The sequence below is a fragment of the Equus przewalskii genome, chromosome 19 (genome assembly GCF_037783145.1).
Source record: "Equus przewalskii isolate Varuska chromosome 19, EquPr2, whole genome shotgun sequence".
In the NCBI taxonomy this organism is placed as follows: domain Eukaryota; kingdom Metazoa; phylum Chordata; class Mammalia; order Perissodactyla; family Equidae; genus Equus; species Equus przewalskii.
In genome coordinates, this window is record NC_091849.1 from 48,144,009 (window position 1) to 48,161,752 (window position 17,744).

General features: G+C 34.0%; 1 protein-coding gene across 2 annotated transcripts in view; it reads right to left on the minus strand.

Annotated features, from left to right (window-relative positions):
- Positions 1-1,919: 1,919 nt before the first annotated feature.
- The window catches only part of CRISP1 (cysteine rich secretory protein 1), a 30,744-nt gene continuing 14,919 nt past the window's right edge, over positions 1,920-17,744 (minus strand). For both annotated transcript variants that reach the window (XM_008506620.2, XM_070584769.1), the window contains exons 5-8: positions 17,092-17,240; positions 8,149-8,246; positions 5,996-6,084; positions 1,920-2,544 (exon numbers count right to left, since the gene is read on the minus strand). In XM_008506620.2, the coding sequence (XP_008504842.1) occupies positions 2,417-2,544; positions 5,996-6,084; positions 8,149-8,246; positions 17,092-17,240 (464 nt within the window). In that variant the 3' untranslated portion in view covers positions 1,920-2,416. The remainder of the gene's footprint in view (positions 2,545-5,995; positions 6,085-8,148; positions 8,247-17,091; positions 17,241-17,744) is intronic.

Sequence of the window (17,744 nt, forward strand, 5' to 3'; positions counted from 1 at the left end):
AGGACCTGCATAGACATTTTTCCAAAGAAGGTATACTGATGGCCAATAGGTACCTGAAAAGGTACTCAATATCACTAATCATCAAGGAAAAGAAGAGGAAAACCACAATGAAATATCATGTCACACTTGTTAGAATGGCTATTATCAAAAAGAAAAGAAATAAGAAGTCTTGGCTAGGATATGGGAAAAAACTCACCCTTGTGCGCAGTTGGTAGATATGTACACTAGTGCAACCACTATGGAAAATAGTACGGAGGTTCCTAAAAAAGTTACAAACAGAACTACCATATGATCCAGCAATTTCAATTCTGAGTATTTCAAGAATAAATAAAGAAAATGAAAACACTAACTCAAAAAGATATTTGCACCCCCGTGTTCTTTGCAGCATTATTTCCAATAGCTAAGAAATGGAAACAACCTAAATTTCCATCAATGGATGATGGATAAAAAAAGTGAGATATATATATATATATATATATATATATATATATATGTAAGAATATATATAACAGAATATTGTTCAACCATTAAAAAAGAATGAAATCTTGCGATTTGAAAAACATGGATGGACTTTGAGGGCATTATATGAAGTGAAATAAGTCAGAAAAAGATAAATACCATATGATCTTACTTATACGTGGGATCTAAAAAAACTGAACTCATGGAAACAGAACAGATTGGTATCTAGCAGAATTGAGTGGTGAGGAGTGGTGGCAGGGGTGAGGGGTAGGGGTTGTTTGCGAAGGTGGTCAAAGGCACAGACTTGCTGTTACAAGTTAAATAAGTTCTGTGGATGTAATGTACACATGGTGACTGCAGTTAGCAATTCTGTATTGTATATTTGAAAGTGGCTAGAAACTGGACCTTAAAAGTCCTCATCACAAGAAAAAATTATTTGTAACTATGTGAGGTGATGATTGTTAACTAAATTTATTGTGGTAATTATTTCACTATATATATATTATTGTATATATATATATAGTATTGTAGAGCTCTTAAAATTGAGAATCAGGAATGTGTTACCTTTACCCAGGGCATCAAATCCAAGTCATTCAGGTTGGATTTCCTTCAAGTTTCCCTGTAATCTGGATCCATACTTGTGCTCATTTGCTCTCCGTTATTAAACGAACAACCTCATCAGATTTTTGTCCTCAATCATGCTCTTTACCGCCTTTGTTTCACAGGTCTTCTGGACGTTCATTAGTATATATACACACACACACACATATCTGGTTTTAACAGAACAGTGCCTTCCAGATCCTGAGTCCAGTCATGGCACTCCCCATGACCGTGCCCCTGGAAAATCCCATGAGATGTCATTCTGTGAGTAAGTGTGCTGCTGTGTCTATAAAGACTCCTGGTAAGCTGCAGTCATGGGGGTGAGTTGGGAAGCATTCAAAAAATTGCACTGTAATTTGTGTCACATTTCCTTGGAGATATTTGGCATATGAAGCTTATTTAGGGTCACACAACTAATTCTCACCTTGAAGTGAAACTTGGTTTCTACTGCCTCTGTGTTATATGTGATAGGACAAACGGAGGAAACCTAGGGAATTTTCTTTTATATAAAATTTCAGAAAGAAAGGGCACATTTATGAAAAAAGAAAACCCAAAAATGAAAACAAAATACCAGGCACTGGGCTCTCTGTGTAGCCATACACTTCACCAGGTTTCTGTAATGTTCAGATTCACTAATATTTACCCCTCATTTGAAATGAGGGAGACAATAGCCTTTATATATGGATCACACCTTGTGTGTAATCACTGTAGAATACATATTTGGTTAATTTAAGGACACAGTTTTTGTTTTTTCCTGATTTACACTCGTGTATAGATATGACAATGAAACAATGAGATGTTTAAACTACTTTCAATTCAACAATATTTACCTTGCAAGTAAGAAGACTGGACTCTCTGTGTGCTTTGTGGATTATTTTAATGATTGATCTAAAATAGAAGCAAAGTTAAGAAGTGAAGAATTGCTAGTGCATGTTAAGTTGTGCAGGGAAGACAAATATCAGGGTGGCTGGAGACACAGGAGAGCAGAGGGAGGAGTTAAACATGGAAGACCCTCCCCCAGCACAGGTGGTTCTTGAGGGGCCCCGTCATACCATCAGTTGAGTTATGACAACTTATGCACGACAAGGCACATCATTTAAAGATGAGAAAGGTGTTGAAATGGATCTTTCACTCCAGCAGGAAGAAAGTTTAAGACTTTACATGAGGATGTATCAGGACAGAAGTTGGGGGCATTGATGTAAATATCTGATGCCCATAGATGATTAGTGAAAATTAGGATTTTGAGTGCAATTAAAACCAAAAGAAATTCAGCAGAAGCTACTGAAGCAAGTAAAGTAAAAGATATAATCTAGTAGACGTTTCCCCAACAGCACATTACAGTTGCGAATAACAAAGGTTATTTTATCTCAGTGTCACACAGACAAGTAGCTTTGCAGAACAGTTTAACTGACAAGTGGCTACATCCAAGAGCTTCTTTTTGTGTCTTACACTTATTGGATTCATCATAGTAGAGGCAGGGGTTAGCTGAAAGAACAAAACATATTTGCGTAATATTATCTCAAGAAATCACAGTCACTGAGAAAAGAGATCATCTCCTTAAAGACATAAACATAAAATTTATTAAGAATAGCTAATTAATTTTGATTATCACGAGCTAGTAAAATCAGAATGGAAGACAGCTAATGAGTTAAATGGGGTCAGTTATTAAAGCAAAGAAGATTAAAGTCTGGTTTGATGTTAAACAGATTTCTTTCATCACTTTTTCTGGTAGGACTATATCTAAGCACATTGGAGATAAATCATACTTATCAGTTATAACGCCATTCTGAAATCATCAACATCATAAGCTGTATATAAAGGGATAAACTTTCATTCATTCTCAAGATTGCTTTGGCTATTTGAGGTCTTTTGTGCATCCATAACAATTTCAGGATTGTTTGTTCTATTTCTGTGAAAAATGCCATTAGAATTTTGATAGGGATTGCATTGAATCTGTAGATAGCTTTGAGTTGTATGCCTTTTTTTAACGTTATTAATTCTTCCAATCCTTGAAAATAGAATATTTTCCCATTTGTTTGTGTCTTCAATTTTTTTCATCAGTGTCTTATAATTTTCAGTGTATAGATTTTTCACCTCCTTAGTTAAATTTATTCTAAATTAAATTAAATTAATTCTAAATTAGGTATTTTTTGATGCAATTATAACTGGGATTGTTTTCTTAATTTCTCTTTCTGATAGTTTATTGTTAGGGCACATAAAGGCAATTGTATTTTGCATATTGATTTTGTATCTTGCAACTTTACTGAATTCAGTTATTAATTCAGTTAGTTTTTTAGTGAAGTCTTTAGGGTTTTCTACATATAATGTCATGTCATCTGCACATAAACACTGTTTTACTTCCTTTTTGAATTGGATGATTTTTATTTCTTTTTCATGCCTAAATATTCTGGCTAGGACTTCCAGCACTATATTGAATAAAAGTGGCAAGAGTAGGCATCCTTGTCTTCTTCCTGATCTCAGAGGAAAGGCTTTCGGTTTTTCACTGTTGAATATGATGTTAGCTGTGGGATTGTAATATATAACCTTTTGTATGTTGAGATACGTTGCCTCTATCTCCAGTGGTGGAGAATTTTTATCATGAAATAATATTGGATTTTGTCAGGTGCTTTTTCTGCAACTATTGAGATGACCATACGACTTTTATCCTTCATTTTGTTAGTGAGGTGTATCACACTGGCAGATTTGTGGATGTTGAACCATTCTTGCACTCCTGGAATAAATCTCACTTGATCACGGCATATGATCCTTTTAATGTATTGTTACCTTTGGTTTGCTGATGTTTTCTTGAGATTTTTGCACCTAGCTTCATCAGGTATATTGGCCTGTAGTTTTCTTTTATTGTAGTGTCCTTGTCTGATTTTTGCCTCATAAAATGAGTTTGGAAGTGTTCCCTCCTCTTCAGTGTTTTGGAAGAGTTTCAGAGGTGTTGGTATTAATTCTTTTTTAAATGTCTTCTAGAATCACCAGCGAAGCCATCTGATCCTGGATGTTTCTTAGTTGAGAGGTTTTTTGATTAGTGATTCAATCTTCTTATGAGTAATGAGTCTGTTCAGATTTTTTACTCCTTCACGATTCAGTCCTAGTAGATTATGTGTTTCCAGGAATTTATCCATTTCTTCTAAATTGTCCAATTTCTTCACAGTAGTCTCTTCTGATGTTTTTTATTTGTGTGGTATCCGTTGTAATTTCTTCTCTTTCATTTCTAATTTTGCTCATTTGAGTTTTCTCTCTTTCTTTTTTTGGTAAGTATAGCTAAAGGTTTTTCTATTTTGTTTATCTTTTCAAAAAACAGCTTAGTTTCATTGCTCTTTTCTATTGTCATTTTAGTCTCCATTTCATGTATTTCCATTCTGATCCTTTTTATTTCCTTCCTTCTACTAAATTTGAGCTTAGTTTGTTCTTCTTTTTGTAGTTCCTTGAAGCATATAGTTAACGTTTATTTGAGCTCTTTCTTTTTTGTTAATATAGGTATTTATTGCTATGAATTTTTCTCTTAGAACTGCTTTTGCTGCAGTTATATTGTGTGCATTATATAAATTACAGTAATTTATATAATTTCCTCTATTTTATAAGTAGAAGTTTTGTTTTCATAAAATTTACTTGAATTATACTCAACTGATTATATCTGCATATGCAGGTCTTATATTTCTAGCATTATTTCCACTCCAGTGTGTCCCAATCTTAGATATGGATCTTTCTTTAGTATCTGTCATCTTCTCATACATTTATGGATGACTAAAGGGCTTAAGATGTATTTCTTCTATGCCAGAGATTCAATCTTCTTGAGTAATACTTCTCTCTTTCCTACTCTCATTTTACTTCTATTACATTTTTCATACCATTGTAAACATTGCTTTTATCTTTTGGTAAAAATCGTAACCCATTACTCCCATCACAGATAATTAGTAGGTAGTTTGTCTTTCTCCAACTGCATTTCTTTTCAGAAATGGAGTCTAAAAAGTGAAGTTGAAAGTGAGAGAAAGAGGAAAAGAGAGAGAGAATGAAAGAGAATGAGGGAGAAAAGAGAATAGATATCTAGATCTCTCTCTCTATACACATCTACATAGAGAAAGAGAGAGTGAGAAAAAGAAAAACAAAGAATTCATTTTCCTTACTTTAAAAGCAAACAGTGACAACCTGAGCAGATGAAGGAAAATAAGCCTTGTAGCCTTCCAAGTCTGAAGAAAGATTTTTTCTGGGTTCGTTATTTCTCTACAAATTTATTGAAAATTGTCTTGTCAACATTATCCCCAAATTAAGGAATTACTTTTGCAGGAGGCTCTAGAAAAAGGAACTTTTGCTATCTAAGGGAATGAACATGTAAATGGAACCCATTTGGTTAATAGTACATTGTAGGTAAGATTTACATTAGAAATAAAAGGAAGTACTTAAGGGTAGAGTGTAATCATCAGCTAATCTCTTCCGATGTGTCAGTGAGAACCTGGAAGAATGAGGATCACTTTGTAGGAATTTATATGCCATAATAAGTGGTCAGATAGGTAGGAGAATTATTGAGTGGCAAGCAATCTGAGAACACTGGTAACCTGAAAACAACGTGTCTAATTTTGGGGCCACAGTAAGAGAGCCCAGAAACTTTTTCTAAAGCAGAGAAAAATTTATGCTTATATTAACATCTTAACCGGGGTGCCCCTAGTAAGGTCTTTAAGCTTTAAGGTAGGTACTTGAGTGTGTAGACCTAAACATTTCTAATTTCCATTCCCATGGATTTAATTAATGGTCTTCTTGGTCACACTGGGGATGGGGAAAGGGAAATCAGAAATAATGTTGATATCTCAAGTGTGAGGATTGAGATGAAAGGGCTAGGAAAGTGCAATATTGTTAAACGCTTGATTTGAAGTACAGATGGCCCCCGGATCAACAGCCATCACTAAGCAAACTGAGATGTAAAACTTACTACAAAGTCTATCTTCACAGTCATTTGGACAGTCTTTACACGGAGTTCCCATATTATAAGGCACGTTCTTTTTGTCGGGATCATTTCCCCTTAAAAAAGAATAAAGAAAAAAGTGGCTAATAAAGCTGATGTTTGGAAAATGCATATAACATTTTACTCTCTATTACAATCAACTTTAAAACAGTTTTTGAAAACCGCTTGTATCTAATGATGATAATCTTTTTTGTTTTTAAGATTTTATTTTTCCTTTTTCTCCCAAAGCCCCCCGCTACATAGTTATGTATTTTCAGTTGTGGGTCCTTCTAGTTGTGGCATGTGGGATGCTGCCTCAGCATGGCCCGATGAGCAGTGCCATGTCTGTGCCCAGGATTTGAACTGGCAAAACCCTGGGCCGCTGAAGCAGATTGTGCGAACTTAACCACTCGGCCACGGGGCCGGCCCCTAATGCTGATAATCTTTGAGACAGGTTTAAGACTTCTAGACTTATAATGATGCTAACTTATTCTTTTGCATGTACAACACGTGACTCTGGGGTCCTAACAACATTTTGAGGCAATTTGCACCTCTTCGGACAGTCAAGTTCTAACGGGACTGAGACCGTAACAGTCAAGTCCCAACAAGCAGGAGGGCTTTCGAGCCACTCACAATAGGACACTTTTGTTTTTTATACCCATAGGGACTTGGTAAACAGTCATGCAAAAGAACACGGTTCTCAACAATGTTAAGAAAAATTTTAAGTGACTCAAATTGAAGATGTTCTAATTTCATCTTGCACCATGTCATGAGAAACTTGATATATGTTAGTGTCTTTTGTAGAAACACATGGAGTGTTATAAAAGATGAAAGTACATCAGCAGGGCTAAATTTAAAGTGTTAGAGTTGGGGGAGAGTGAGAGTAGATGAGAATTTCCAGTTCTGAGCTAATTTGAAATTTCAGAGAAGACAGTCTTAACCAAAGATATCTAAGAAAATAATGTGGCTTACAGCTGATTCTTACTTAATATCAGTAAAAATAAAGTAAATGTTCTGGTTGAAATGATATTCTGTTTGATATTTTTCTCTTTGATATCTGAGCTGTTAAAATTTTACTTTATAAAAGAAACTGACTACTTCATTCAGTAAGGGATTTTGTGAGACACTTGGCTTAGTGTTTGGCTGAGAAAATTCTCCTATCATAGCTCCACTTTTTTTCTTTTGTATTGTTAGAAGTTCACCACAGACCGCCAGCCCCTGCAAAGATTTAGTACAATCGATATGTTATAGATGCAAAGAAATCTTACTGTCTTCAGCCCTAATTATATAGATAGAATCACAAGAAATATCTACTGAAGTAACGACATGACAAGACCAGAAAATAACTCATATAGAGCTATTATATGAGTATGTTATATTTATTGAATGTATAGTAATATTGGAGATCTCATTTAAAGTGTAAATATGGTAGTGTATTATCAGATAAATCATTTTTGTTGATTCATATTGAACATCTTTTATTGTGCTACACACATGGGAGACAGTGGTTAAGCACGATGCTTGGAACTCATATAAGCACAGTTGATGGGGCAAAGAAGCACACCAGCTCCTCACTGAAGCAATCAGATTATCTCTTCTAGGAATTTTTACTCACCCCTTTGACAACATGAAAACTTAATTTATAAAGAAAAGACATATACCAATAGTTAGACTAAAAAGCTAAATACAAGAACACTTGGCTTCTCCTGTATATTCATTCTTGATGTTCTACTGCATTTCTGCCCTTGTGTTCTAAAAATAGTCTTTCAATGTTGAAGTAAATCTTCTTTCTTTGTGTAAGCTGGCTCAAATTTGGTTCTCTTAACTAATACTACTTGAAGATTCAACGACACATAGCAAGACTACTGGTAATATTTCTGAACTTGAACATTCTATTAATGAGATATAGATTTATTTAGAAAAAATATTTAAGTGAAAACACCTGTGTGTGTGTGTATATATGTGTGTGTGTGTGTGTGTAATGTTTTAGGCATTGTCTAAATGATATTATATAACTAAAGTTCTGCTTAACTGAAATAGAATCTTTATTTGAGTTTTCTTTTATAAAGTTTGAGAAGCTAGATTATGTGAGGGGGATGTATTTCTAAAAGCTATGTGAAACCAAGCTGTATAATACATACTCATGACAGTAGTGACAAACGTAGAGATACTGAGTTGACCTTCTTTTGGAGCATGATGATATCCCACAGCCAATGAGGTAAGAAGTGGCCCAAACAAGCTGCAAAGATAAAGAGGTTATTTTATTAATAATTTGAAATTTTGCTAAATGATTACAATATTGTTATCCATGGTTGAAAATAAACACACTTGCTTTAAGGATGCTTTGATCATGAGTTATTAGAAAGATTCCTATGTGTCTAGAAAACACACATGCATATGCACACTCAGTGGCCACCACTGATACTTGCTCATTCCCTTTTTATCAAATCTATATGGAAAATCAGATAACATGATGAAGGCTGCCTGGTGGTTATATAAAAATTGAAGCATGGAAGGAACTTTACTCAATCATTAGAGCCCAGGCTTGGTGTAGAGTAATGAGTTGGCTTTGCGGCAAAATGACTCACGTTAAATTCTATCTCCACCACTTCCTGGTGGGATGGTATTTACCAGTTTGCTTTATGTTTTGAAATTTCATTTTCTTATTTGTAAAGTGAGATGTAATAATACTATCTTCTACATCATAGGTGTATGGTTGGAACTGAATAATAAAACTTTTAAGTGTATGAAAGAGAAAATATTAAGTTAGTATCTCAGACTGATGAGAGTTAATGCTCTTGTGATGGAAATAGTGGCTTTAGTCCACTTTTATCTGAAAGAAATGGAAGGTAGGAATTGATGTCACAAATTTTTAGCTCTCTGGGTGAAAATGTTATTTTTACCCCCTTAATGTTTGATAAACAAATTATATGAATAGTTTAATGTTATAGACTCCAGGCACATAATCTTTTATCCAAGGGTATAAATTCTAAAAGAAGAATGCTATTTGCTAATATTTTATTTAGAATTTCTGCAATGCTATCCATTAGTGATTAAGTCTACAATTTTTAAATGTTCTATCTTTGTCAGCTTTTAACATCGATTTTGAATAGGGGTTGTTTTAAATATATTTTATTTTTGATCTTGTGAAACTCATCAATAGTCACATCTGAGTCTTCTGCTTTGGAGACAGTAGTTGTTTTTCCAATTTTTTTATTTTATTGCATTTTAAGTGTTTAAAAATATCTATTATGGGTGAGTTTTGCTAATTCATATTTTTCTGGAAAATAACCCACCTGGATCAGATATTCAAAGTCATTTCTGTAGAACTAGCTTATGTTCTACACTGCAGCCCAATGATCTTTTAAAAACATGAATAAGGTTAAATCATTTACCTGCTCAATGACTTCTTACTACATTTAAAATACAACACAAACTTTATAATAGCTAATAAGGCTCCAATGATATGACCCCACTTCCTTTCTGTTCTCATCTCCTTCCACTCTTCTGTTTATCATGTTCCAGCCTCCTTTTGTGACTCCTTTCCTAGTCTTTCCTCTGTCCTTGAACACACCCAGATCCTAGATATTGCTTTCTGAATATTATTCCACACTAAAATTAAATAGAACTCCTTGGAGAAATGGTTGGCCTCTATATGAAATAGGAAAAAGACAAGGCAATGCTGGAAAATTTACCAATCTGGGTCAAGGGATGCAAAAAGCTAATGAAGTCATGGCCCAAAAAAAGCACAGTAAGTGACTTAAAATGGCTTCATTAGCCAAATAAGGAACAATGTGAGCATCTACTTAACACATTGAATTAAAACAACTTGTGAGTCTGTAGTGATTCTGAGAGACAGAAAAGGAGAGGGAACAGGATAGAGAGACTGTTAATAAATGAAGAATGAATGATAAATAGAAAACCAGCATTATACGACTTTAAAGGTAATAATTGATTCAGGAAAGATCATCAATGGCAGCTAAATGAGCAGAAAAAAGATTGTTGGGGAGTAAGATCTTCACATGATCTCAAATTGTTTTCCTATAGTTTATTTATTTTTTCCAAAGTATCATTACAATTGAGAGATCAGATGGTCATCATTTTAACTAATTCAACAAAATTTAGCATAACCAACTACATGGTCACCCTGAAAAGTGAGTCTTCTGATAATATTCAAAAAAGTTACAGAACATTATCTTTCCTATTCTTGCCAAAAGATTTAACTTAAATCTGATAATAAAGAAACGATCAGACAAATTCAGAATATGTGTTCTAGAATACAAGTAGCTTGGGTGCTCTAAAAAGTCATGAAAAACTAAAGGAGGGATAATATTATTGGAACAATTGGAGAAAATTATAGATGGAATGGGTACTAGATGATATTACTGAATTAATACTTATTTTCTTAGATATAAACATGATATTGTAGTTTTATAGTACACTGCTCTTATAAATAGGAAATACATGTTGGCATACTGAAGTTCAAGTGTTATGATATCTGTAACTTGCTTTCAAAGGGTTCAAAAAAAGTTTACATTTTTATAGAGATATAAAACAAATTTGACAAAATTTTAAGAATTTGTGAATCTAAGTAGTAAGGGTATTTATTATACCTTTATTGAAACCTTTTTGTAGACTTGAAATACTTTCAAATAAAAAACTGGGGAAAGAAGAGTGACGTCAGCAAGATGGTGGATTAGGAAGTTCTAAGCCCTCATCTTCCTATGTATACATTAAAAAAAAAAAAAATCTACTTGGAACCTGGCTAAAACAACTTTATAGGAGCTCTGGAAAACAGTCAAAGATCTATAGCAACCAAGTACACACCAAATCAAGAAAAAGCCACAATCAAAATGGTAGGAAATTTCATGATTTTTTACTTGTCCTTGACACATCTCCTCCCTGGCATGGCATAACATGGTTGGGAGGAAGTGGCTTAGTCCTGGTTTCCTGACTTGGGCTGGAGGAAGTAGAGAGGACTTTGTTTACAGTGTTCTAATCTCTCTATGGGCTGCCTCAAGGACAGTTCTCTGTTTTGCCTGACTGAGAGCTTACATGGGGAACTGTGACATAACTCAGATCTCAGGTTAGGAACAGCTGTGGGAAACAATGGCTGTAGCTTATGATAGCTGAAGAGAGACTAGAGGCTCACTAATACCTGAGGCTAGAGATTATGGGTAAAGGAATACTATAAAACATGGAAAGTGCTGAGAAGAAACTGGGATGAGATACTGTGGGAAATAAAGACATTTAAAAGAAGCTGTGTATTTGGGGGAATTGGGAAAAAATCACAGGCACAGTCTCTGACAAGATATGTGCTCAGAAAAAAACATGAGAACTGGACTGATCCCTAGTCTCAAAGTATGCTCTGCTGATTAGTCAAGGTCTTCCCTACCAGTCTCAAAGACTAGGAGAGATGGCTCTTTTTCTTTAATGCCCAACTTTCAACAAGAAAAAAAAATCACAAGGCATACAAAGAGGAAAACGTGGTTCATTCAAAGAAACAAAAGAAATCATAGAAACCATCCCTGAATATGCACAGGTGTTAGGCTTACTAGACAAAGACTAATACAACTGTGCTAAATATGCTCAAAGAGCTAAAGAAAAAACAGGCAAAGAACTAAAGGAAATCAAGGAAAAAATGTGTGAAAAAAATGAAAATATCAACAGAGATTGAAATTGTTTTTAAAAAGGAGAACCAACACAACTTCTAGAGTTTCAAAATACAATAACTGAACTGAAAAATTCACTAGAGGTGATCAAGAACATAGTTAAACAAGCAGAAGAAAGCATCAATAAACTCGAAGACTGGTCATCTGAAATTATCACGTCCGAATAGCAAAAAGAAAAAAGATGAGGAAAAGTAAACAGAGCCTAAAGGATTTATGGAATATCATCAAGTGGACCAATATGTATATATTATGGATTCCCTGAAGAATATATGGAAAGAAAAGGGTAGATAAATTATTTGAAGAAATTATGGCTGAAAATCTCCCAAATTTGAGGAAAGACATGGATCTACAAATCTAAGAAGCTTGATGATCTCCAAGTAGAATAAAACCAAGACCAAAATACACTATATTCAAACTCTCAAAAACCAAAGACTAAGAGAGAATGTTAAAGGCAGTAAGAGAACAATGACTCATCATGCACAGAGAACCTCTAATGAGACTACTAGAGGATTTCTCAGCAGAAAACTTACAGGACAGAAGACAGTGGGGTGATAAATTTAAAGTGATAAAAGAAAAAAAAAGTTAACCTAAAACTTATATCTAGTAAAACTAACCTTCAAATAGGAGGGAGAAATTAAGATAGTCTCAGAAAAACAAAATCTGAGGGAGTTCATTACCACCAGACCTGCCTGACAAAAAATTCTGAAGGGAATCCTTCAAGATGAAATGAAAAGATGCTAGACAGTAACTGGAAGTCATATGAAAATGTAATAATCTCCAGTAAAGTAAATACACAGACAAATGTGAAAACCAGCATTGTTATGATTTTGTTTTGTAGTGTCATCTTTTATTTTCTAAGGGATTTAAAAGACAAATGCTTAAAAAAATAATAAATCTATGTTAATAGATGTGCAATATATAAAGAAATAATGTTTGATGATTAGATAAAGTGGAGAGTTGGAACTGTAAATGAGTAGTTTTGGTATACAAGTGAAGTTGATATCAGCTTAAAATGGATTATTATAACTTTAAGATGTTACGTATAATCTCCATGTTAACCAAAAAGAAAATATCTATACTGTATACACAAAAAGAAATGAGAAAGGAATCAATATGTGCCACTACAAAAAAATCCACTAAGCCAAAAGAAGACAGTAATGGTAAAATAAGGGACAAAAAAGCTATAAGACATACAGAAACATTCCTAAAATGACAAAAGTAAGACATACAGAATACTGCAGCTAGTACCAATGGAATACACATTTTTCTCAAGCATACATGGAAAATATTTCAGGGTAGACTATATATTAGGCTACCAAACAAGTCTTAATACATTTAAAAAGTTGTAATATAATAAAATATCTTTTCTAATTACAATGGAATTAAAATAGAAATCAAAAGCTGAATGAAAACTAGAAAATTCACATTAAAAAATCCAAATATGTGGATATTAAACAAAACACTCTTAAGAAACCAACAGGGAAAGAAGAAGTTACAAGGGAAATTAGAAAATGTCTTTACACAAATGAAATTGAAAACACGACATACTAAAGCTTAGTGGAAACTGCAAAAACAGTGATAAGAGGAAAATGCATAGCTATTAATGGTTATATTAAAAAAATAAGATTGCAAGTCAATAATGTAAGTTTTACCTTAAGAAACCAGAAAAAGAAGAACAAATTAAATCCAAAGCTCTCAGAAGGAAGGAAAAAACATAGATTAGAGCACAGATAAACAAAACGGAGATAGAAAAACAATGGAGACAATCAATAAAACCCAGAGTTGGTTCTTCAAAAAGATCAACAAAATTGACAAATCTTTAGCAAGATTAACTAAGAAAAAAAGAAAATAATCAAGTAACTTAAATAATAAATATCAGAGTAAAGATAAACAAAATAGACAATAGAAAAACAAATAGAGAAAATCAATTGAACCAAGAGTTGGTGTGTCAAAAAGATCAACAGTAGTCAGAAACCTCTCCATCAAGAAAAGTTTTGGCTCTGATGGCCTCACTGGAGAAGTATATCAAATATTTAAAGAAGAACTAACACGAGTAATTTTTAAAGCCATCTAAAAATTTCAAGATGAGGAAACACTTCCTAACTCATTTTATGAAGCCAACATTAGTCTGATACCAGAGGCAGACAAAGATGCTACAAGAAAAAGAAAACTATAGACCAATATCTCTTATAAGAGTGAAGCAGAACTCAACAAAATACTAGAAAACTAAATTCAGAAGCCTAGGATTATACGCTATGACCAAGTGGGACTTATTGCTGTAAAATAAGGATGGCTCAACATATAAAAATCAGTCAATGTAGTCCACCACATTAATAGAACGATTGGGGAAAAAAGCACATGATCATATCAATTGATGCAAAAAAAGCATTTTACAAAATTCAGCACCTTCTCATGATAAAAACCAGTAATAAAAGAAAACTGTCTCAACATAATGAAGGCTATACATATAAACCTCTCTGCTAACATTACACTCAATGGTGAAAGACTGAAATTATTCCTTTAAGATCAGGAACAAGAAAAGGATCCTGGCCTTTGCCACTTCTATGAAACATAGCATGGTATGTCCTAGTTAGAGCAATTAGGAAAGAAAAAGAAATAAATGTCATCCAATGTGGAATGAAAGAGTAAAATTATCTCTGTTCATAGATAACATGATCTTACACGTAGAAAACCCTGACAATACCACAAAAAAATTGTTAGAACTAATAAAGAAATTCAGCAAGTCTGCAGAGTACAAAATCAGCACGCAGAAATCAATTGTGTTTCTATACACTTGTAGTGAATAATCTGAAAAGGAAATTAAGAGAACAATTCTATTCAAAATAGCATCAAAAAGAAAATACTTAGAAATAAGCCTAACTAAGGAGGTGAAAGATTTATATACTAAGAAGTAGAAAACATGGCTGATAGAAATTAAAGAAGACTCAAATAATGAGAAAGGCATCCAATGTTCATCGGCTGGCGGACTTAATATTTTTAACTTTACTTAGTATTACTCTAAGCAGTCTACAGATTGAGCACAATCCCTATCAGAATCCCATGACTTTCTTTTCAGAAATAGAAAAATTCATCCTAAAATTCCTATGGAACCTCAAGGGACCCCAAATAGGCAAACAATTTGAAAGTGCAGAAGAAAGTTGGAGGTCGTATGCTGCCTAATTTCAAACTTTACTACAAAGCAACAGTAATCAAAGCAGTGTGGTACTGTCATCATGATAGATATATAAAAACCCAAGGAATAGAATAGAGAAGCCAGAAATAAACCCTTACATATATGGTCAAATGATTTTCAACAAGGGTGCCAAGACCATTCAATGGGAAAAGGACAGTCTTACCACAAATAATGTTTTGGAAACTGGATATCCACATGGCAATACATGAGGTTGGACCCTACCTTACACCATATAAAAAATTAGCTCAAAAAGAATCAAAGATCTCAATGTGAGAGCTGAAACTGTAAAACTTTTAGAAGGAAATATAGGGGAAAAACTTCATAATATTGAATTTGGCAATGATTTCTTGGATATGACAAGAGAAACACAGGCAATAAAAGAAAAAATAGAACAATTGAAATTCATCAAAATTTAAAACGTTTGTTCATCATAGGTCACTATCATCAGAGTGAAAAGGCAATCCATGTAATAGAAATTAATATTTTTAAATCATATAATCGATAGAGGATAGACATCTAGAATATATAAAGAAATCTTACAACTCAACAACAAAAAACAAACTACCTGATTAAATAATGAGCAAAAGACTTGAATAGACATTCCTCCAAAGAGGATATACAAATGGTTGATAAGCACATGAAAAGTGCTCAACATCAGTAATCATTAGAGAAACGTAAGTCAAAACAACAGTGAAATACCACTTTACACCTATTAGAATGACTATTATAAAACAAACAAAAACCAACATAAAATATAAAAAGCATATGTATGTTATGAACTGAATTTTTACGTCCTCCCAAAATTCATATTCTGAAGCTTTAACCCAACAGTGTGGCTCTATTTGGAGACGGAGTCTTCAAGGAATTAATGTAGGTTAAATGAAGTCATAAGAGGGGGACCATGAGCTGATAGGATTAGTGTCTTCATAAGGAAAGGCCCCAGAGTCTGCTCTCTCTTCTCTCTCTGCATGCAGGCACAGAGGAAAGTGTATGTGAGGACATTGTGAGAAGATGGCTATCTACAAGCCAGGAAGAGAGCTCTCACAGAAACTGACTATGCTCCAGAAGGTCACAGACTATCAGCCTCCAGAACTGTGAGAAAATAAATTTCTGTTGTTTAACCCACCCAGTCTGTGGTATTTTGTTGTGGCAACCCAAGCAGACCAATACACTGTGGATGTGAAGAAATTGGAAATTTCTTTGCTGCTAGGAATGTAAAATGGTGCAGCTGTTGTGGAAGACAGCATGCCAGTTTCTCCAATAATCAAACCTAGAATTACCACGATTCAGCAATTCTACTTCTGGGTGTATACCCAAAAGAATTGAAAGCAGGATACGAACAGGTATTTGTACACCAATGTTTATAGTAGTGTTGTTCTCAATAGCCAAAAGGTAGAAACAATGTAAATATCCATCAGCGGATGAATGGATAAACCACAAGTGGTATTTACATGCAATGGAATATTATTCAGCCTTAACAAGGAATGAATTTTTGACACATGCTACAACGTGGATGAACATGGATTGAGGATATTATACTAAGAGAAATGAGGCACAGACAAAAAGACAAATATTGTATTATTCCAATTATATGAGGTATCTAGAGTGTTCAAATTCATAGAGACAAAAAGTAGAATGGTGGTTGCCAGAATCTGGTGAAGAGTAGGCAATAATGTGGAGTTACTGTTTAATGAGGACAGAGTTTTAGTTTGGAAAGATGAAAAGTTCTGGAAGTAGATGGTGGTGATATTTGCATAACAATTTGAATGTAACTAATGCCACTGAATGTTAATGCTATAACTTAAAAATGGTTAAAATGGCATTTTTATAGTGTATATACATACATGTGTATATAAATTATTTTACCCTCATAAAATTAAACTAGAAAGAAGGAGATATTAAAAGGCACTATTATTATTGCCATTCTTTACAAATATTGCAAATGTAATTTATAAATGACATTGATGTTTTATGATTTTGTCACTTCCCAGGAAACCAAACGTGTAAAGAAGGAAACTAAGAGGTTAAAAATTTTCTCTAAGCCATCTATTGAGGGAATCGCATTTCCCTGTGTTCCAAATTATAAGAGGAACTCAGTGAGTCAAGTGTAAGTTTGTAAAAAGTGGGTAAAATGAGTTTCCCTGGTTCTCAGTCACCTATTTTCCACACGTGCTTATAGTCGCTTAACTAATGTGTATATTTGCGAGTACACAGTTTACCTGAGTATAATGCTCAATTATTACTTCATCATCTGTTGATATCCATTGCCCATACTTGAAATATTTAGACTCACTGAACCAGATTCCAATTACATTTGACCATGAGATAGGATAAGATGTCAGATGCATATTTTCTCCACAAAAGGTATCTGAAAGGAGGAAAAGGGGCAGGATCATACTCTAAAAGCCTTGGAAATGTTTCACAAGGATGCTTTTCTCATTTTTATTTTATAAATGTTTGACTGGTCATCTAAGTAATGTCTTATAAGAGGAGGCAAACTGAGCTGTTTCTCTGCTGGCGGTTTTCTTGCTTATTAATAAATGAACTTGTGTTGCTCAGGTTTGGTGAGAAGTTGACAGTACGATATGATGTAAAAGCTTGGAAATCAGATCAGCCAACGTCTCAGTCTCTTACACTTCCTGGATGATGGAGAAGGGTGAAACAAATCAGAGTAACCTATGAGTTGTTAACAAGGCCCATGTCTTGAAAGTAGCCACACAGAGGTATTCATCATGCAAGGACCTTGAAGTGAACATTTGCTCCTTTAGGCATTCACTTGTGATGTGAGCTCTTGATCAAACATGGTTTTCGGGAGTGATCTGCCTTTCTCTGGGGCAGGGAAGACTCAGGTTGCTAACTCACAGCTCAACAA